Source organism: Apodemus sylvaticus, chromosome 4, assembly GCF_947179515.1.
Source record: "Apodemus sylvaticus chromosome 4, mApoSyl1.1, whole genome shotgun sequence".
Classification (NCBI taxonomy): domain Eukaryota; kingdom Metazoa; phylum Chordata; class Mammalia; order Rodentia; family Muridae; genus Apodemus; species Apodemus sylvaticus.
In genome coordinates, this window is record NC_067475.1 from 5,527,144 (window position 1) to 5,550,286 (window position 23,143).

General features: G+C 40.6%; 1 protein-coding gene across 1 annotated transcript in view; it reads left to right on the top strand.

Annotated features, from left to right (window-relative positions):
• Positions 1-23,143, top strand: part of Tnni3k (TNNI3 interacting kinase) — a 287,127-nt gene that overhangs the window by 62,379 nt on the left and 201,605 nt on the right. Inside the window, exons 6-7 of the mRNA XM_052178863.1 lie at positions 11,626-11,724; positions 15,307-15,445. Of these exons, the coding sequence (XP_052034823.1) occupies positions 11,626-11,724; positions 15,307-15,445 (238 nt within the window). The remainder of the gene's footprint in view (positions 1-11,625; positions 11,725-15,306; positions 15,446-23,143) is intronic.

Genomic DNA, 23,143 nt, shown 5'->3' on the forward strand with positions numbered 1-23,143 from the left:
CAACTACAAATTCTCTAGTCTCTGATACTCTGACTTATGAACTCAAATCTTATATGCATCCTTGCTGTTTTCTGCTCTGAACTAAGTTTCCTTTCATCTCAGGGAGTTGATCACCAACCATCTAAGTGTTCCCCTGGTACACCACAACTTGGAACTTCTTGACAGTGCTTGGGTGAATTGCAGGGCACCTTGAGTGTTCTACCTCAGTAGACTGTCCTTCAATACTGATGTTCCACCAGATTTATTGAGTCCTCACACCTTTGAGCTATTTATGGTTATATTAGAAATTGTACCAAAACTTTGAGCTAATTATATTAGGTATAATTATATTAGGTATAATTATATTAGGTATAATCCCAAAATTTTGTTATCCATGGTTACATTAGAAATTGCATCAACATATTGTGAGTTATAAAATAATATTTCTTGTCTTTACGGATGTTTAAGTTTCAGATCTGTAGCTTAATTAGTTGGGTCCCTTAAATCGAGTGGTCTCAAAAGGCTACTGTGTGTCACGAAAGACTGTAGCAGTCTCAGTGACTACTGAGAAGACAATATGCTTCTACACTCCCATGGATGCTGACAGGTTAACAGTGTACTTCCCTTATCCAGGGCCATGAAGCACTGGTCATAAGATGGCTCACACAACCAGGCACTCTGTCTTTCTTTTAAGAAAGAGGAAAGGGTCAGATCAAAAAGAGAGTATCAAGAGAAATCACAATGAGATTTTCCTAGCACTATCAATGACGTTCCATATATTTTGCTATATTGTAGTCATTAGAAATAAGTCATTAGGTCAGACCATACCTAAAAGAATTATCCTCATGGGTGGCCAGTACCACACAGACACTCAGATACAGTCACAGACACACACACTACACAGCACACACACACATATGTGATATACATACGTACATATATGTGTTTTATATATATATGTATATACATACATATACATACACACACACACATATATATGTGTGTGTGTATATATATATATATATATATATATATATATATATATATATAAAATCAGTGACAGTAACAGATAGATAAAGACATTGGTGCACATATGGCTAACGGATGGGATCCATTACCTGAGGACACCACCATGGTGCTTGACTCATACTTAGTACCATCTTCTCTCAGAAGCATGGAAGACCATGAGAGCAGCTGTAGTGGCAGTTCTATTTTTCTGAGTTAATAGTGCTCTGGCTGGGAATAGTGATTCCCTGTGTGTATCCCCTGATTCTCTGGTCCCTGTGGTATTTTGAAGTCATTCAATGAGCTTACTAAACCTATGCACAAAATACACTTTGATCACAGAATTATGGTGAGTTCTGAGTTGATTACATATTACTTAAAATGAGAAAACTTGTGCTCCGAGTAGTGTTGGTTGGGATTTTGTTGTTGTTGTTGTTGTTGCTGCTGTTGCTGTTATTGCTCTATAACAGCAAAAAACCAGTATACTAATTAGATAAGGTTGCGTGTGCCCAGGTTCCATCATGTGCTAGCCATGTGGTAAGTCCCAGCCATTGGTATATTTTATCCTTTTCTGAAGCAAAACCTGGTTCTGAGCTTCATTTCACTGTCACTGGAGGTTTTATTTATAACCCCTGGTTTTGGGTGAATGGGGATTAGGAGGGTAGTGGGTTCATTACTGTTGTGCCTTCTGTCCTGTAGCAGATCTCTGCTGGTACAGGAAGGGTGTTATTGGAACAGGCTTTTACTCTAAAATGTGCACGATTCATTTGTGGTTTTGGTACATGTCAAACAACAGAGCTTTGTGTGGCTAAAGCATCTACACAACTGTGGGTATACTGATCTCATTGTGCCATTTACTCTGATGTATTTGTAGCCAACACTCTCAATATTATTGTTAAATAAGGGACCTGTAAGGAACAATGCATGACTAACATCTGTTGTCCTACAGAAAATTAACGCGGTATCCAGCAGTTCATCAGGTAGTTGGGTTTCTGGTGTTAATTAAAGAGGAAGCCGAGAGAAGGAATTACTGGGTATTCTAGCTGTGTGCTTACAATTGTACTGACCTGAAATGCCAGTGTTCATGTCATCTCTTTTGTTTCTAAACGCAGCTGCTAGAATTCATTAATTACTGCTATAATTTCTCGGGAGGATTCATACCACTCTGTCTTGTCTGAGGGGTGCACTCTCTCTCTGTGCCCCCTCAGTTGAGTCGCCTGCAGAATGTAATTATGAAGCCTCAAGCCAAGGCACACCACCTTTGTTTTCCAAACACTTCTTTCTCCAAACGAGCTTTCTCTGAGGAGATAAAGGAATGGGAGTGTTGGTTTGAAGAAAACTCCAAAGAAAATTGCTTGTCAGGTATGAATTCCTCTACCAGGAGATGTCCCAGCTGCATGTCAGGGGGTGTGGCGAGCAGTTGGAAGGACTATAACTCTTACTGAAATTTCCAGGTCTTTGCAATTGCAACACAGTGGAAACTATAGGGCCTTTTCTCATTAGAAAAGATCATGGCTTTTGAAATGTACCGTGTTGGAATTCTGTCCAAGCTCCACCCCACAGTTACCTGGTAACAGCCAGGTAGGTCTAGCCCACTATAAAAGGGGCTGCTTGCCCTTCCTCTCTCCTCTCTCACTTATCCTCTTTCCCTTTTGGGCTCTTCTCTTCCTCCTTCCCTCCCCCCACCCCACATGGTCATGCCTGGCCTCTACTTCTCTACGCTCTCCTTCTTTCTGCCTTTCTCTGCCTCTACTACTCTCTTAACTGCCCTCCCCATCCCTAATAAATCCTATTCTATGCTATACCATCATGTGTCTGATCCATCATGGGGAAGAGATGCCTCGCCATGGGCCCACTGAGACACCTTCCTTCCCACACTCTACAATAAAACATATTCTTACACCTCTTTCCCTTTTTATGACCACAACATACAGGATACAATGTACTACTATGTGCATGATAAAGCCTGGGGTATAAGCCAGAGATTTAAAAATAAAAATAGGACTCCCACATGAAGAAGTGACCAATCAGAAAGGCCTTAGGAAGCCAATAGCACAGCACCACAATGGCTGACTGAGGGGTGCAGAGAGCATGAGCCCTCCACTTACAGACCTTCTGTAGGCTCTCTTTGGAGCGACTCATTTGGCTCCTTTTCCTCCCTAGCTTTTACTTCTTTTTCCTTTTCAGGGCCCCTTCCTCTCACACTTTTTAACCAGGAGTATCTCATGTGTCTCTCTTCTTACTCTGCTGTAATTACATTATAGATTACCCTCTTTTATTTTGGTATTTGTCAGCATATAAGACAATAAAACAAGAGGACTCATCAGGTCACCATTGTGTATAGGATTGCACCCCATCCTTTTCACAATGTCAAAACCCTCCTTATCCCTTCACCCCTATTGCTGGTCCAGAGAGAGGGAGAAAGGAGAGAGAGAGACAGAGAGAGAGAGAGAGAGAGAGAGAGAGAGAGAGAGAGCCTTACCACCATGAAAGCATAACACAGGAATATTTAGCTTTGATACTCTACAACTCTTAGGATGAGTTGACCGTGGGTCAGCCTCACTGTTCTGATCTATGTGATATCTCAGACTCTAGTCATTGTGCTTTTCCATGGATTCTTATCACATTATGGTGAAAATTGACACTATATTAGCATATTTAGTAAAGCTTACACAAACACACATCATATATCCATACATATAAATACAAACACACAAATACACACAGAATTGTGTTCTTAAGCTTTATTTTCAGTTTAAAAAGGCAATTTCTTTAATTTCGTTGATAATAATTATTTATGAAATCAACTTCTTAATTTTACAACCAAATTTAATCTTACTGTGCAATGATAAGGAAATCTTAGCCTGGAGAAATGATTTTCCATTTGGGTTTTCTAGACAAAGGCTTAATTAGAGCTGCACCAGAGTTTCAAAGGCTATTACAGAAATGATCATCAATACCTAAGTGGAAAACTCCATAGAATATAGATCATAGCTTCCTGACCATTCTCATTCATAACCTGTTTTCACTCTAGAAGTTTTTATGCAAACCTGAGCATAGAGTAACAGAAAACATGTATATAAGTAAAACATATATTCATAATAAATCATGAAGAAACGTGTTTCAAAACTACTATTTGACATATGACTATGCCATTAATTGAAGACAAACAAGTTTGCATACTAATGAAGTAAATACCCTTGTTTGTCTAGCATGGTATGATATGAGAGAGATATGATTTGATGTATTTGTACTGGAGGCAATAGGTAAATAGGAAAAGTCCTGTTTGTCATTAAAGTTATGGTTCTAGTGCATACACAGCAAAACATTGCAAAGAGCAGGGAGGGTATACTAGCCTCAACTAGATCTGAGATCCCAGTGTTCATTGCTGGTGTGTGGTGTGACAGCATACATGTGCAAAAAAACATGTGTGCATAGCGTGCAAGCTCCAGAGAACTTGTGTGTTACAGGTGAGCCCTGATGCAACACGGTACATTCACGTGTTTGCTTTTGAGCTTATTTTTGGTTGCTGCCTGTCCAGAATTCTTTTCTGGTGCCAATGGTTTTGTGGCACCCACACTCAGTCATGTCACCTGTGGAGAGGATAAGAGAAGAAACTTAGATAGAATATTGACATGATATTTGTAGAAGATCTAAAGGGAGAGTGTGGCTTTTTGAGTAGAAAGTCTACAGAAAGTACAATCAAAGTTTCTGTAAGGCAAAGGATACCATCACAAAAGGACAAATCGGCAACCAACAAATTGGGAAAAGATCTTCACCAACCCTACATCAGATGGAGAGCTAATATACAATATATACAAAGAACTCAAGAAGTTAGACCCAAAAAAACCAAATAACCCTATTAAAAAATGGGGTAAAGAGCTAAACAAAGAATTTTCACCTGAAAGAACTTCAGATGGCTGAGAAGCATCTTAAAAATGCTCAACGTCATTAGTCATTAAGGAAATGTAAGTTAAAACAACCTTGAGATTTCACCTTACACCAGTCAGAATGGCTAAGATTAAAATCTCAGGAGACAGCAGGTGTTGGTGAGGATGTGGAGAAAGAGGAACACTCCTCCACTGCTGGTGGGGTTGTAAATTGGTGCAACCACTCTGGAAATCAGTCTGGCGGTTCCTCAGAAAACTGGGCATGTCACATCCGGAAGATCCTGCTATACCACTCCTGGGTATATACCCAGAAGATTCCCCAGCAGGTAATAAGGATATGTGCTCCACTATGTTCATAGCAGTCCTATTTATAATAGCCAGAAGCTGGAAAGAACCCAGGTATCCCTCAATGGAGGAATGGATACAAAAAATGTGGTATATATACACAATGGAGTACTATTCAGCCATTAGAAATAATGAATTCATGAAATTCTTAGACAAATGGATGGAGCTGGAGAACATCATACTGAGGTAACCCAGTCTCAAAAGGATCAATCATGGTATGCACTCACTAATAAGTAGATATTAGCCTAGAAAATTGGAATACACAAAACATAATCCACACATCAAATGATGTACAAGAAGAATGGAGGAGTGGCCCCTGGTTCTGGAAAGACTCGGTGTAGCAGTATAGGACAATACCAGAACAGGGAAATGGGAAGGTGTGGATGGGAGAACAGGGGAAGGGAAGAGGGCTTATGGGACTTTCGGGAGTGGGGGGCCAGAAAAGAGAAATCATTTGAAATGTAAACAAAAAATATATCGAATAAAATAAAATACAAATATTTATAAATTAAAAAAAGAAAGTACAGTCAAAATAAGTTTGTTTAGTAAACACAAACTGTATGCTTCCATCTACACTGCTCTGCTGGTAACATATGTCTCCCATTAGACACCATTAGCATCTTTAAGTCACACGTATTGTTGTTCATTAGTCTAAAGGCCTGAGAATGGAGTTCAAGTCTTTATTCAGTGGTCATTTGCAATAGCAGCTGCCTATTCTGGGTACAGGAGCTGCCTGGAGAAACCTAGAATCAAACAGAAGAGAAGAGACAGCACTCTAGGTTGGGTTCCTTATTTTGGAAATTCATGACTGAGGCTGTGCCTTGTTCCCCAGGCTAGATCACCTCACAGGTATTTGCCTGAACAACTGTTGCTTGTTGACATTTTTGTCTTGTCTTTCCCATCCACTAGCTCTACCATTCCTGACTATGCTTCCTACCATTTCTTTGCACTCTATTAAGATTTTATAATTAGATATTGTAAATGTCTGTCTTAGCCAGGGCTTCTGCTGCTGCAACAAAGCACTATGGTGAAAAAGCAAGTTGAAGAGGGAAGGGGTTATTCACCTTCTGCTTCCACATCACTGTTCATCAGTAAAGGAAGTTGGGACAGGAACTCAAGCAGGGCAGGAACCTGGAGGCAGGACCTAGTCACCAGCCATATATATTCCATGGTATTATTTCCACTGAAATTTATTCTCAAGTTCAATGCCAGCAATAGCCAAACTCATTCTATGGTTTCCCCATTAATGTGACCATAATTTCTAGCCTTTTTCTTTGGGGTTCCAGAGATAGGGCTATGAACTTTGTACTGGCTGGTTTTGTGTGTCAACTTGATACAAGCTAGAGTCATCAGAGAAGAAGGAGGTTCAGCTGAGGAAATGTTTCCATGAGATGCAGCTGGAAGGGATTTCTCAATTAGTGAATGATGAAATGGGTGGGTCCATTTCTAGACTGGTGGTCTTGAATTCTATAAGAAAACATGCTGAGCAACCCAGGGGAAGCAAGTCTGTAAGCAGCACCTTCCTTTGCCCCTGAAAAGCTCCTACCTCCAAGTTCCTGCCCTGCTTGAGTTCCTTCCTGACTTCCTTTGCTGATAAACAATATGGAGTAGTGTGAGTTGAATCAACCCATTCCTCCCTAACTTGTTTTTGATCACGGTGCTTTGTTGCAGCAGTAGAAACCCTGACTAAAATGGACATTTACTTTTTTTAATTGGATATTTTATTTGTTTAAATTTCAAATATTATCCCCGTTCCCCGTTTCCCCTCTACAAAGTCCCTATCCCATCCCCCAACCTGCTTCTGTGAGGGTTCTTCCCCTTCCACGCACTCACTCCTGCCTCACTGCCCTGGCATTCCTCTACACGGGGGCATTGAGCCTTCACAGGACCGAGGGCCTCCTCCCCCATTGATGTCAGCTAAGGCCCCTTCAGCTCCTTCAGTCCTTCCTCTAATTCTTCCTTTGGGTCCCTGTGCTCAGTCCAATGGATGACTGTGAGCATCCACATCTATATTGGTCAGGATTGGGCAGAGCTTCTCAGCAGACGGCTGTATCAGGCTCCTGTAATCAAGCACTTCTTGGCATCAGCAATAGTGTCTGGGTTTGTTGTCTGTATGTGGGATGGATCCCCCAGGTGGGGCAGTCTCTGGATGGTCTTTCCTTCAGTCTCTGTTCCACTCTTTGTCCCTGTATTTCCTTTAAACAGGATCAATTCTGGGTTAAAATTTTGGAAATGGGTGGGTGGCCCCATCCCTCAATGGGGCCATGCTTAGCCTCTCCTTGAGGGGTATTTCAGCTACTGTCATCCTCATGGGATCCTGGGAGGCTCTTGCTATAAGACAAACGTTTATAAAATCTTTTTTCCTTTCCTCTACATTCTTATTTTTCCTCTTCTCTCCCCCTCTTTCCCTCCTCTTCTTTAACTGGTGAAATTGGGGCCTTGGGTACAGTAGGCAAGCACTCTACCACTGAGCTGTATCCCAAGTCTGATAATATTCTTTTAATGAAATATTTCTTTTTTGAGATCTATGGCTTTTACATAAGAAACATGCTCATATCTGCAGGCCTCACACCTCAGCTTTTATTTACTCAGGGCCAGTTTCTTCACAGTAAGGTCAACCATGTATGAACAATGGGTCAAATCTGTTGTGAGGTGTAGAGTGCTATCCGGGTAGGACTCTGAGTTAGGTTCCCACTGGGGGATTTTGAGCAAGTAGAACTCTTGTCACTGCGTGTCTTGTGACTGGACAAATGTTATGAGAAACAATCTGCTATTCAGGCCATGAGGGGTTGAGACACCAGAGGACCAAGTGAGACAGGTTGCACTTAGCTGTTCTGTGGGTAGGAAAGAGCTCCAGGAGGTGACTGTATAACAGTAGATATCTGATCTCCTTCTAGGACCTGGGGATAGTTGGATTAGAAACTGTATCAAGATGTAACTAAAATGTATCTGTAGCAAGATAAAGTCCAACCTGCTCTAAAAGCATCCTAAGGATCCCTAAAGTCATACAAGACTCTGGTGGACAGCAAGTATTCTGTCCAGGAGTGGCGATTAGTCCTTTAATATAATTTTCCAGAAAGCTCTCCCCAAAATGGCAAATTCCAAGACTAGATTTCTATGTGCTGAGGATTGAGTCACAGGTAAGAACACACTAACAACTCTCAAAAATTTTAGGAGAGAGAGAGTAATGATTTGAAGGTGCAGTGATTAAAACTGTCACTAAATATTAGAACTAGACAAAGAAGAAATCAAAACCAACAGCTTTAATAATAGCTGTTTGAACTAATGAGGCATAGACTTTGAAACACATTTTCTCCTGGAAGCCTTGCAGGTATGGATTTTCCATCAAAGATCCAGCTCCTGATTCTTTTTACTCTCAGTAGTGATGGTCAGATATATACTACAAAGCTGTGGTTTTTACCAACTACAAATTTTAAGTAAATTGCAGTTCTAAGCATGAGTTTGAAGAGAATTTCAAAGAAGTAACTGGAAATTAACTATCACTTAAGTAAAGTCATAACTTCAAATACAGATATTCATACATGTAAGACACCAGATTGTGTTTTGGTCATTGCAGCTGAGACTAATTGGCATTTTTCTCTAACAAAGACTTTGCCTTGTTCTTTCTCTCCTTCGTGGAGCATGGATACTCTTTGTGGTATGTCTTCCTGGCTTCATCCCTGCCACCTGACTACCATAAAACAAAAGATGAAATAAGTAGCTGAATGGATTCCATAATGAGGAGGCAGAATGTGGGAGTGCACGTGTAACCCACAAGACAAAGAAGAGGCTTGTTAGGGCTTCTACAGGGAATAACCAGGAAAACAGACATATCTTCAGAGAATTTACTTCACGATTGTTCCACTATCAAAATATAGAGTTCAGACCCAATTTCTGTGATAAAAAATTAGCAGCTTAATGGGAAGAACTTTATGGTCTTTCTGTCTGTTACTTGGAAGTATACTTACTAGTTTATACATTAATTATATCTCTGTAGACTATATAGAATTAATCTAATACAGACCACAGACTGAAAGTATCTATAGACAGACTGTTCAGGGAATCATATGTTAATACCTGTTTCCAGGTTACTATTTTATATGAAATTTTATTATGATATTTTTAGAAAAAAAAGTTAAGACAATATTCTTCCAAAGAGTTTGACATAGCACAATATACACTCTGTAATTACTTTTCTGAGACAGAGTCTAACCCTGTTGACGAGGAAGGCGTTGAATTGGTGGTGATCTCCCTGCTTCAAACTTCTGAGTGTGTGTGTAGGGGGGATAGCATATAACACTACACTGAGATAGCCCAGAGAAAATCTTTATGAGATGATGAATGTAATATTTTAAAGTACAGTTTTAAGTTCTGTCATGAATAAAACACTTGAGAATTGCTAAAGATTTATTTGAAATAAAAGTTTACTAGGAATTTAATGAATTGCATTGTCCAACATTCTTAATATACAAGCACGTTGTCATTGTCTACATTTAAATCCCCCTCCTATATATGATTAAATCCTCTTATACATGATAGCAGGTATATCTTCCCTTTTTCTCTTTGATTAGAAATAAAGCCAATGTCTACATTTGTCATACATCTGCAGATATCTTCCATAGAAGCAAATAGAATATAGAAAATATGAGACTCTTTGTACTAAGAAGAGGATGAAGTAGATTTATGAATGCTTTCCTGCTCTGGATAGAGGAAGCGTGGGTAAAATGACTATACAGCTCTTTCTTTAAATGTCTATATTGTGTTATCCTGACCTGCAGACATGTTTGCACACCAAATATTCCTTATTCCCATGAGTCCTCGGAAAGAGTCTGCCTGGAATGACACTGAGCATTATAACACTGAATAATTTTATATACCTGAAAACCCAGAATTCCTAAAGACAGTACTCTCAATGGTTAAATAGTTCCTTAAATTTGAAAATAAGCTATTAAAAGCCTACAGTTCAGTAAGGACTCTGTGTGGTTTCATTAAAGCTTAGATTTTTGACAGATTCTCAGAAGGCCAGTATTCCATAATTAATGGATACTCGGCTCAAGGTCGACCTTCTCAGTGGCTAGATGAGTGCAAACTTGGTAAGGAAGAAATCTGCTTTTGACTATTTATCTTCCAAAAGGAAAATAAATTATGGGACCATGTCTAAAAAATTGGTTCTGCATGTTAATATTTGAAAGTCGTTTTACAGTAAAAAAAAAAAATTCATGGAATCCACTTTGTTTTATTCTACATTTAAAATCACAGACATTTCAAAAGCCTCATTTCCGTGCTTGCTTAACAGCCTGGTTTGAGAGTTCCTGAGATTGGCCTTGAAATCACTGGAAGCCTCAGAGACCAGACTCTGGCATTCATTTCCAAGCTGATCTATGGATTATTGTAGACAAGTGTTTTCTCCCAACATGGGTTCAATCATTTGACCCCTTTGCTTATTGCTAATGAGATCGTGCTCACAGAGGCAGCCTAACAAAGCACAATTTGAAGTCAGACAGATGTGGGTGTGTATTCTGCCTGTCCTTCACACAGGCTGATTGACCATAAGTGTGTCACACGCTCACCCAAGGTTCCATTTTCTTTGTTTCAAAATGGGAGAGAAGTGCCAGAGGTAAAAAACGAATCAGATGCTAAGATCCATTGAAAAGGCTTAGTACCCGATAGGTGGCCTTCTATCAGTAAAGATTATAAGTTCAACATTTATTAGGAGAAAAACTCAATGCACAGACTGGTTCTACTGATCACTGACTTAAAATATCTAAACGTTCTGAAAACGTCTACAAAGTGAAGTGCCAGCTTATATTTTTGGACCTGTGCAGATTTTTGGATTTCCAGAAGCAGTCTCTTCCTCTTCAAGTTCGACTGTCGGTGAATATGTAACTATGGTGGCACGGGAGTCATCTATGTCACCACTAACCAGGAAGCAGAGCCTGAGACAGAAAGTGGCCAAGGACACACACACACACACACACACACACACACACACACACACTAAAATAGACAAGTGATACTATCAGACTGAGGAGGAGCTTAAATGTCATATGAAAGTACTGGAAAAAGAAAGAAGGAAAGAAAGAAAGAAGGAAAGAAAGAAAGAAAGAAAGAAAGAAAGAGAGAGAGAGAGAGAAAGAAAGAAAGAAAGAAAGAAAGAAAGAAAGAAAGAAAGAAAGAAAGAAAGAAAGAAAGAAAGAAAGAAAGTAGCAGAGTCTGTTTTCAGGCAAAGGCGAGAGGGAAAGGATGTAGGTCAGAGAATGTGTTTCCCAAATAGACTTTCTGGTCAGGAGCTGTTCGTGGAACTGACTGGAGACTTTCCGAATGGACTTCCTGTTCAGGAGCTGTTGGTGGAACTGACTGGCTGCCCTAGGAGAGGTTGTAAGTAACAAACATCTTTCTCATCTAGGCTGTGGAAGTTCTGCTTCAACATGGAGCCAATGTGAACGTTCAAGATGCAGTCTTCTTTACCCCACTACACATTGCAGCCTACTACGGGCACGAGCAGGTAGGTATGAAGTGGGAGGAGCTTCAGTTTCATGTGATAGGCTCATCGGCTCCATCCATAAGTACTTGTAGATCCATATAAACACTGCAATGATTATGTCATTCATTGTTACTGTCTTACTGCAGAGAGGAGACATTGCAGTGTGCTTTGGTGGTTTGCAGCAATGGGAATCAGCCAGCCTGAATTTGGGGAATAAAAAAATCTTTCCCAGGTTTATGGCAATTTGTAATTTATATAGTACCTCTAATCTCAATTTCTTAATGGAAAAAATATTTATGATTTGGACTTTCGAGGGATAACTTTACAAAGAAATAGAGTTGCTTGGGAGATGTGTAGTCTGCAACACTCTTTAGATGCTAATAGAGTAGGCACAAGACATGATACAAAGGCCCTTCCAGCAGCTCCATCAAAAAGGTCTTTAAGAAACCTTATTTCTCTTTCCTGCTCTAGGAGATGTTGGAGTCTGGAAAAGCCTCCCCAAACTTATTTTGCCTCTGGTTCTGAGCCTGTGACTTGCCTTTAAGAGCAACTTGGGGTTGTGATTGGGCTCAGAGTTTTCAGCAAAAATTCTCAGGTCTGCTGTCAGGCCTGATGTTTCTCCAGGGCCTGTCTCTATGGAGGGAAGGAAATGAGAGCATGCTGTGGAAAAATGGCGAGGGGATGTGAGAGGTCAAAGTCACATGGGAAAGGACTGAGAATGCCAGCATGTCCCAGCGTCCTTGCAAATAGGGACCTGCAGCCATGGGAGAGCACCACTCCTCAGAAAATCTAGTTTAGGTGTCTTCTGTCCCCAGTTCCCAACACCCCACAGGGCTGGTAGCATACCAGTCAGATGGCTGAGAAGAGAACTGGAGGGAGGACCAGGCTGGTCAGCCTGTAGCCCTGTGCTTTCTCTGCCAGGCCACAAGCTCATTTCTCAGTGAGCCCATGTAGGGAGCCATCAAACCCAAGCAAGTTAACTAAACAGGGAGTCGGAACTCAAAACAATGTGTTCCCACTTCAAAGTGTATTGATTTTTCCCATCTCTGCGTAGCGAAAGACAAACAATACCTGTGCCAATTTCAGACACTGCCTCTTAGCTATTTTGGAGAAAAAAAAACATGAAAAATACCAAAGAGAAAACCGAGAAACACAAAAGTAAGTACATAACCATGTAAAACAGTCCTTCCTGTGTGTGATCCTCATCTTCGCGCCGGCTTTCCACAGCTGCCATGTCAGAGTACTCCCTGAGGGTCCAACTGTAACTTCCTGTGGTCTGTGCTGCTCTGGTCACCATATTGTTGTGTTCCTGTGAGCTGGCATATGATTGCACACTCTTGTGTCTGTGAAGCATGGCCCACAGATTATGAAATGTGCCGGTCCGCTGATGTACCACGCGGAGTGTGCACAAGTGCCTGGGGAGCCAGGTACCAGTCACAATCTATGTGCAGGCTCCAAAAGTGGTGATGGGAAAACCCTGTACTTCCTGGAGTCAGGCAGGAGAAGGAGGTGTGGTGTGCATGCTGTTTGCAAAGTCATCTACTTGGCTGATTGACCTCACAACTAACAGAGAGATAAAGAGCCTCTATATGGGTTGGTGAAGAGCTAAATGTGTTTGCTTCCCATGAAAATATAGTCACAGCCACACAAATTATGCTAAAATGTGGATGGCCCTTTTATGATAAGGGACTCACTTTCTGAGTGAAGGCAGTGAACCAGTAATTTATGGAAACTGTTGTCATTTGCTAAAATATGCTGACAAGGAGAGTGGCAAATACAGCCCTGTACACCCTGTTTCTTGCCTTATCCACTTAATTTTAAGTGGAGAACGAGGTGCTTCTAGCAAGCACAGTATTTCCTAAATATGTAATAATAGCACTTAATATACAATCGAGTTCCTGGGGAGTTTAAATTTGTTATAAACTCACGGGGATGGCAGGAGTGGGCAGATCTGCTTAGGTGGGCAAGGTTTTGATGGTCAGGGACTTAAGTGTGGATCTGCCCATTAGCCAACTGAGCGGTAAAATGTACACATTTCTTGTTCGTGTCTCCATTTCTATAGATAGATGTTAAGGGCTAAGTACTGTTTTGTGCATTTTACAAGTGCTAACTTACTGAATCCTCATAGCATCTCTAAGGTATAGAGCCACTACTGTTTCCACTTTAATATAAAGAAAGTGAAGTCTGAAAAAATGACCTTATTGGATGACAGTGACATGGCTAAGATACTGGAGCTGGGCCCCAGAGTCCCTGCTCTTCCTGGTATACACAAGAGGAAGCCTTTCCCTATCTGCCACTCAGATAATGCGTGGTTAAAACTTGTATCAAGTGTCTATTTTATTAATCTGCTCTATGTTAGCCATTGTGCTTGGCAAGTAAACATATCATCATCGCCTCTGATCCTCACCACAACCTGTGGGTTAAGTCTGATCACGATTTCTACTTTATGCAAAGGAATTTCACGTACAATTAATAAAATTGGTTGGGGGTGTGTAGCTCACTAATAAGACACTTGTCTAGAAAGTATGAGGTGCTGGGCTTAGGTCTGAAAGCATCAGAAAGTGGTTAGTTAACCACGGATCTCAAGAGCCCAGAGCCTAAGCAGGTCAGATTACGATTCTGTCCCTATCTTGTGTCCTGGATCTTAACTCCCAGTCACTGTGTAACACCCTCTCCTGGTTAGTTTAAAGTGTCAACTTGGCACACTCTAGAATCATCTGGGAAGGAAATCTCAGTGAGGGATGGTCTACAAAAAGTTGGCCTGTGGCCCTGTCTGTGGAAGAGTGTCTAATATTGTTAATTGAAATGTGAAATTGCCACTGTGCATGGTACCATTCCTTAGGGAGGAGTCCCAGAATGAAATTGCTTAACTATTGGACTTATTTTCAATGATATAATCATTTTTTTCCATTTTTCACCAGCTGGGCTAAAATTTTCTATTATTTTTGGGTGGGAGTAACCCAAGAGATAGCTTAGTTGTTTTAGGCAGTCAAGAGTTGTACACTTGTACTGGCTGGTTTTGTGTGTCAACTTGACACAGGTTGGAGTTACCACAGAGGAAAGAGCATTAGGTGAGGAAATGCCTCCATGAGATCTAGCTGTAAGGCATTTTCTCAATTAGTGATCAAGGGGAGAGGGCCCCAGTGTGGGTGGTGCCATCCCTGGGCTGGTAGTATTGGGTTCTATTAGAGAGTAGGCTGAGTAAGCCAGTAAGTAACATCCCTCCATGGCTTCTGCATCTGCTCCTGCCTCCTGACCTACTTGAGTTCCTGTCCTGACTTCCTTTGGTGATGAGCAACAGTGTGGAAGTGGAAGCTGAATAAACCCTTTCCTCCCTGACTTCCTTCTTGGTCATGATGTTTGTGCAGAAATAGAAACTCTGACTAAGACAGCACTGTATTTTGGGTTTGAGAGCAGGTCGACACAGGGTTTAATCAAGTGCTAGTCATTTTCTTACTCTGCAGCTGAGAATGACCTTAAACTCCTGATCCTCCAATCTCTACATCCTGCTCCTTCTATTGCTGATGTTGTAGGCAGGTGACACCAGACACACACTTGTTATTTTTCTCCCCATACTAAATTCAAATGACCGGGTTCTTCCAGGTAACCAGTGTCCTTCTGAAGTTTGGCGCTGATGTCAACGTAAGTGGTGAAGTTGGAGACAGGCCTCTGCACCTGGCCTCCGCAAAGGGGTTCTTCAACATCGTGAAACTCCTGGTAGAAGAAGGGAACAAAGCAGATGGTAAGGCTGCCCCTGACTCCTCCGTGTCACATTTGCAGTGTCTTTCCCTTCCTCTGGAGGAGACAAGCTGAAGCTGGCTACCCCTGCAGACGTGTGCTAACATGTCTCACAAATCACATTTCACTCCAGTAAGTTTACTTGTTAAACTCAAATGAGAATGTTTCTTTATACCCTGCAATTCAGTTTCCTCCACCCTGAGCACCCTGGGAAGGACTGTTCCTGATAGATCAGATAGATCGGTCCTGTCTGCTGTTATTCACTTGCCTTTTCCTTCTGTGGAGGTATAATTTGCATATGGGAAGCTCAGTAAATGGCTATTAACTTCAAAGTAACTCATCTTCTAGGCTCTCCTGCCCCAGATCACTTCATCTCTTCTCAAACTCAACAAAATGGTTTGTTCCATTCTATTTTTTGTTTTTATTTTCTGTGTGTGTACATGTGAGATGTATGTATATAGTGTGTGTTCAGGTCCTCACAGCCATATGGACACTTTAGTGAAACATCTGGTGTCTTGTTCTATTACTCCAACAGAGTCCCTCGATATAAGGTCTCTCTCTGAACCTAGAGCACAGCTGGCATCTGGAACACACCAGCATTCCTCCTAGCTCTGCCTCTAACGACAGGGTGGCTACTGCTACTCTTGAGCAATACCCAGCTTTTTACACAAGTGCTGGAAATTTGAACTCAGGTCAAGCTTTGCCACGAAGTGCTTTTACTCCAGTAATGACCTCCCAGCTCCAAACTCTCCAGGTTAATTTTGCCGTTTATCTATATCACTGTGGCAAGCAGAGTCTTATCCTTTAAACTGCGGAAGTCCCTAACTATTCCACCATTTGTATATCCAGCTTCTTCCTGGCTGTAATTCAGTGTTTCTGCCATTTTGCTACTATGTAAGTCCTTTGATTAGCAGATACATTTATCTCTCTTGGATACATATGTAGATGTGGAATTTCTAGACCCAAGGGTATGCAGATGCTGAGCATTGTAGCTTCTCCCAGACATTTGTACTCCCAAGGCACTCCTACTATTTTTCAATCTTGTAGCAATGTATTCCATCCCCTCCCTACTTCCCAACAACTGATACTCTATTGTTACACTAAAATTTGATAGGCACAAAGGTCATCAATTTGGTCTTTTTTTATTTTTATTTTAAATTTATTTATTAAATAAATGTTGGAAAATTGCTTGAAAGTAGCATTAAAGAAGAAGACTTCCTCCTAGACTTTTATTTTTTGGCAAAGATCCACGGAGCACTACATCTGGCCATAAACCCTCCCGGGCATATCCAGCCTCCTCCCGTAGGCTCCCCCAGAGAACTAATTAAATGCCCATCAGTGATAGCTGCTGCCCTTTGCAACAAAAAGGATGCTCAGCTCCAAAAGGACACGGTTGTCAGGCCCACAGTGCTGCCAGTTCCTTCGGTCCAAAATTCAAATTGATAATCACTTACTAAAGCTAATCGATGCTTTCACCCAGTGGGGAAGAAGCCCAGTGACTCATAGACATCCCAGCAAGAGTCTAGAACAGCTTGCGGCTCATGTCAGCCTCTTCATTTTGTCGAAGTTGAAGAACTCCTTTTGCAGTATCTTCTATGGGCCATCATGAAATGACTTGGGCACCTACATGACAGTATTATCACATACAGCATGCACTATCTGGACAAAAGCAAGGTGTGGACCTCCTTTAAGTTTTGGGCAGTTATTCATTCTTTCAGCTTAGGCGAGGCTGAGGCACATCTCTGAAAAGCCCAGCAACCCATTCACATTTATGAAATTACCCCCTTCCGGGGAACCAGAAGTGCATCATCCGTCCTCCCTCTCTTTATCTATGTCAGCCTGGGCTTTGTATTCTCCTACATAACTCCACAGCCTGGTAGTGCCAAATGGGTGCCATTTACGATCAGCATGTCCACATGATCAAAGGACTCTTCTGCAAAAGATATTGAAATTCGTGCAGCCCCATCCTCCCTCATCTACCTTGGCTGCACAGGATAATTTCTAGCATTTTCTTTTTGACTCACGCAAGTACTACACTCTTCCTACTCGATCATTTAAAATAAAAAAGCAGCATGACTCAAACCCTTAAGTATTCTTATTTCCTTCTAGTACACTTGATATGAAGCCTGCTCTGCACTCTAGTGGGTTGCTGAAAACACAGCATAACCTGCCCCATGTGACAGATGGCACAAGACCCCATCAGCAAACTCACCTTTTCAAAAATACCTGACCCTCAAGATGATTTATTACAACTCTAGACTTTTCTCATGGCAAATGGACATAAGAGGAAGATTAAATGAATAGCCCCATAAGATGTACAATTTGAAGCCTGGTATTTACAGTATGTTTCCATGGAAATGGACTGCCACAAATGAGAATATGTTCAGGTTACAAAATTGCCCAAAATGTACTTCAGAAGGCAGGCTCTTCAGATCAGTACATTTAAGGAGCCAGCCTATTCAATCAGGTGTTCCACGTCTCTGCCCTGCTTCAGTGTGGCTCTTGGGGCAGGAGAGAGAAAAAAATAAGTCCTCATGTCAAGAGGTTCGAGATGCTGAGAGGGTCCTCAAAACTTATCCTTTTGACAAATTTGAGAAATGGGAACTTTTTAGTTCGATATTCATTAGTATTTGCTAACTCTACAAATTCATTAGTATTTGTAAAACACTGAAGTTCATTCATATAAGGCCCCCTTTAACATACCACAGACTACTGCAAAATTGTCTAAATATCTGTCAAGATGGCGGCTGGGAAGAAGGTTCAGTAACTAAAAGCATGTACTGCCCACTCAGGAACTGAGCTCAGCTGCCAGCACCCACATCAGAGGGATCCAAACACGTGCCATCCCATCAATGCTCACCTAGACTCGGATATGAACATACACACATGCACACTTGCACAGAAACACATACAACCCACACACAAATACACGCACCAGAGGTACATACATGCACAACTAAAAGGAAAAATAATCACGGTCAGGAAGGCCACTTTATTTTAAACATATCTCATTGAAATTATTATGCAGATTTGTGACCGAACATTTCTTTAATAAACATGTGGGGTTTATTTCAAATGGTGGATAGTCTTTCCGGTCATTGCTGACTTGATTGCGAAGTTTTGTTTTATCTTAAATTTCAGTAATCAGAAATGAGGAAAAGAAAGTTCCACATATCCAACTATCCAAAAATCTTTCAAAAAAAAACCCCACTGGTAGGCAATAATTCCTTTTTAAAATGGAGGAGACTTTGAGCTTTATTAAAGTTTCTTTTATGAATGATGGTGCCCTTGCTTTTGGAGCATAGATGTTCAGAATTGAGAGTTCTTCTTGGTGGATTTTTCCTTTGACCAGCAAGAAGTGTCCTTCCGTGTCTCTTTTGATGACTTTAGGTTGAAAGTCAATTTTATCTGATATTAGAATGGCTACTCTGGCTTGTTTCCTGAGACCATTTGCTTATAAAATTGTCTTCCAGCCTTTTACTCTAAGGTAGTTTTTGTCTTTGACACTGAGGTGTGTTTCCTGTATGCAGCAAAATGTAGGGTCCTGTTTACGTATTCAGTCTGTTAGTCTATGTCTTTTTATTGGGGAATTGAGTCCATTGATGTTAAGAGATATTAAGGAATAGTGATTATTACTTCCTGTCATTTTTGATGTTATTTTTATATTTGAGTGGTTACCTTCTTTTGCGTTTGATGAAAGAAGGTTACTATCTTGCTTTTTCTGGGGTGTAGTTTCCCTCCTTGTATTGGAGTTTTCCTCCTGTTATTCTTTGTAGGGCTGGGTTTGTGGAAAGATATTGTGTAAATTTGGTTTTGTCATGGAATATCTTGGTTTCTCCATCTATGGTAATTGAGAGTTTTGCTGGGTATAGTAGTCTTGGCTGACATTTGTGTTCTCCTAGAGTCTGCATGAGATCCACCCAGGATCTTCTAGCTTTCATGGTCTCTGGTGAGAAGTCTGGTATAATTCTGATAGGTCTTCCTTTATATGTTACTTGGACTTTTTCTCTTACTGCCTTTAATATTCTTTCTTTGTTTAGTATGTTTGAGGTTTTGATTATTATGTGATGGGAGGTAACACAATAATTGTGGGTGATTTCAACACTCCACTCTCCTCAATGAACCAATCAGGAAAATAGAAACTAGACAGGGACATAGTAAAACTAATTGAAGCTTTGGACCAATTGGGTTTATAGAACAGATATTTATAGAACATTTCATTGTAAAGCAAAAGAATATACCCTTTTTCTCAGCATCTCATGGTACCTTCTCCAAAATCGACCATATAATTGGTCACAAAACAGACCTCAACAAATATAAGATTGAACTAATCCCATGCCTCCTATTAGATCACTATGGAGTAAGAGTGGTCTTCAATAGCAACAAAAACAACATACCCACAGAGGCTGAACAATACTCTACTCAGTGATACCTTGGCCAAAGAAGAAATAAAGAAAGAAATCAAAGACTTTTTAGAATTTAACAAAAATGAAGGCATAGCATACCCAAATCTATGGGACACAATGAAAGCAGTGTTAAGAGGAAAACTCATAACCCTGAGTGCTTCCAAGGAGAACCGTGAGAGAGCATACACTAGCAGCTTAATGACACATGTAAAAGCTCTGGAACAAAAAGAAGCTAATTCACCCAGAAGGAGTAAAGGACAGGAAATCATCAAACTCAGGGCTGAAATCAATCAAGTGGAAACAAAGAGAACCATACAAAGAATCAACAAAACCAGGAGCTGGTTCTTTGAGAAAATCAACAAGATAGATAAACCCTTAGCCAGACTAACCAAAGGCCACAGAGACAGTATCCAGATTAACAAAATTAGAAATGAAAAGGGGGATATAACAACAGAAACAGAGGAAATTCAAAAAATTATCAGATCCTACTACAAAAGCCTATATTCAACACAACTGGGGAATCTGGAGGAAATGGACAATTTCCTAGACAGATACCAAATACCAAAATTAAATCAGAATCAAATAGATCATCTAAACAGTCCAATAACCCCTAAAGAAATAGAAGGGGACATAGAAACTCTTCCAATCAAAAAAAGCACAGGAGCATATGGTTTCAGTGCAGAATTCTATCAGACCTTCAAAGAAGACGTAACACCAATACTCTTCAAACTGTTCCACAAAATAGAAACAGAAGGAACACTACCCAATTCCTTCTACGAAGCCACAATTACGCTGATACCAAAACCACACAAAGATCCAACAAAGAAAGAGAACTTCAGACCAACTTCCCATATGAACATCAACGCAAAAATACTCAATAAAATTCTTGCCAACTGAATCTAAGAACACATACATTTGATCATTCAACATGATCAAGTAGAATTCATCCCAGGGATGCAGGGTTGGTTCAATATACAGAAATACATCAATGCAATTCACTGCATAAACAAACTCAAAGAAAAAAACCACATGGTCATTTCATTAGATGCTGAAAAAACATTTGACAAAATTCAGCATCCTTTCATGCTAAAAGTTTTAAAAAGAACAGGAATTCAAGGTCCATACCTAAACACAGTAAAAGCAATATACAATAAACCGGTAGCCAACATCAAACTAAATGGAGAGAAACGTGAAGCAATCCCACTAAAATCAGGGACTAGACAAGGCTGCCCCCTCTCTCCTTATCTTTTCCATACTGTACTTGTGGTACTAGCTAGAGAAATATATATTAGACAATATAAGAAGGTCAAAGGGATACAATTTTGAATGGACAGAAGTCAAACTATCACTATTTGCAGATGATATGATAGTATACTTAAGTGACCTAAAAAACTCCACCAGAGAACTCCTACAGCTGATAAACAACTTCAGCAAAGTGACAGGTTATATAATCAACTCAAGCAAATCAGTAGCCTTTCTATACTCAAAGGATAAGCAGGCTGAGAAAGAAACTAGGGAAATGACACCTTTCACAATAGCCACAAACAATATAAAATACCTTGGTGTGATTCTGACCAAACAAGTGAAAGATCTGTATGACAAGAACTTCACGTCTCTGAAGAAGGAAATGGAAGAAGACTTCAGAAAATGGAAAAATCTTCCATGCTCGTGGAATGGCAGGATTAATATAGTTAAAATGGCCATCTTGCCAAAAGCAATCTACAGATTCAATGTAATACCCATCAAAATTCCAACTCAGTTCTCCATAGAGTTAGAAAGAGCAGTTCTCAAATTCATCAGGAATAACAAAAAACCCAGGATAGCTAAAACTATTCTCAACAACCAAAGAAATTCTAGGGGTAATCAGTATCCTGGACCTCAAGCAATACTACAGAGCAATAGTGTTAAAAACTGCATGGTATTTATTGGTACAGTGACAGGCAGACAGATCAATGGAATAGGATTGAAGATCCAGAAAAAAACCCACACACCTATGGCCACTTGATCCTCAGCAAAGGGGCTGAAAACATCCAATGGAAAAAAGATAGCCTTTTCAACAAATGGTACTGGTTCAATTGGAGGTCAGCAAGCAAAAGAATGCGAATTGATCCATTCTTATCTCCTTGTACTAAGCTCGACTCCAAGTGGATCAAGGACCTCCACATAAAGCCAGACACACTGAGACTAATATAAAAGAAACTGGGGAAGATCCCTGAGGACACCAGTACAGGGGGAAAGTTCCTGAACAGAACACCAAGAGCTTATGCTCTAAGATCAAGACAAATGGGACCTCATAAAATTACAAAGTTTCTGTAAGGCAAAGATCACCATCAAAAGGACAAATCGGCAACCAACAAATTGGGAAAAGATCTTCACCAACCCTACTTCTGACAGAGGGCTAATATCCAAAATATACAAAGAACTCAAGAAAGTTCAACCCAGAAAACCAAATAACCCTAATAAAAATGGGGTATAGAGGTAAACAAAGAATTTTCACCTGAAGAACTTCAGATGGCTGAGAAACATCTTAAAAAATGTTCAACATCATTAGTCATTGGGGAAATGCCAATCAAAACAACCCTGCAATCACCTCACACCAGTCAGAATGGCTAAGATTAAAATCTCAGGAGACAGCATGTGTTAGCAAGGATGTGGAGAAAGAGGAACACTCCTCCACTGCTGGTGGGGTTGCAAATTGGTACAACCACTCTGGAAATCAGTCTGGCGGTTCCTCAGAAAACTGGGCATGTCACTTCCGGTGGACCCTGCTATACCACTCCTGGGCATATACCCAGAGGATTCCCCAGCATGTAATAAGGATACATGTTCCACTATGTTCATAGCAGCCCTATTTATAATTTCCAGAAGGTGGAAAGAACCCAGATGTCCCTTAACAGAGGAATGATACAAAAAAATGTGGTATATATACACAATGGAGTACTATTCAGCCATTAGAAACAATGAATTCATGAAATTCTTAGACAAATGGATGGAGCTGGAGAACATCATACTAAGTGAGGTAACCCAGTCTCAAAAGATCAATTATGGTATGCACTCACTGATAAGCGGATATTAGCCTAGAAACTTGAATTACCCAAGACATAATCGACATATCAAACGATGTCCAAGAAGAACGGAGGACTGGCTCCTGTTTCTGGGAAGACTCAGTACAGCCGTATAGGGCAATACCAGAACTGGGAAGTGGGAAGGGGTGGATGGAGGAACAGGGGGAGGGAAGATGGCTTATCGGACTTTTGGGGAGTGTGGAGCCAGGAAAGGTGAAATCATTTGAAATG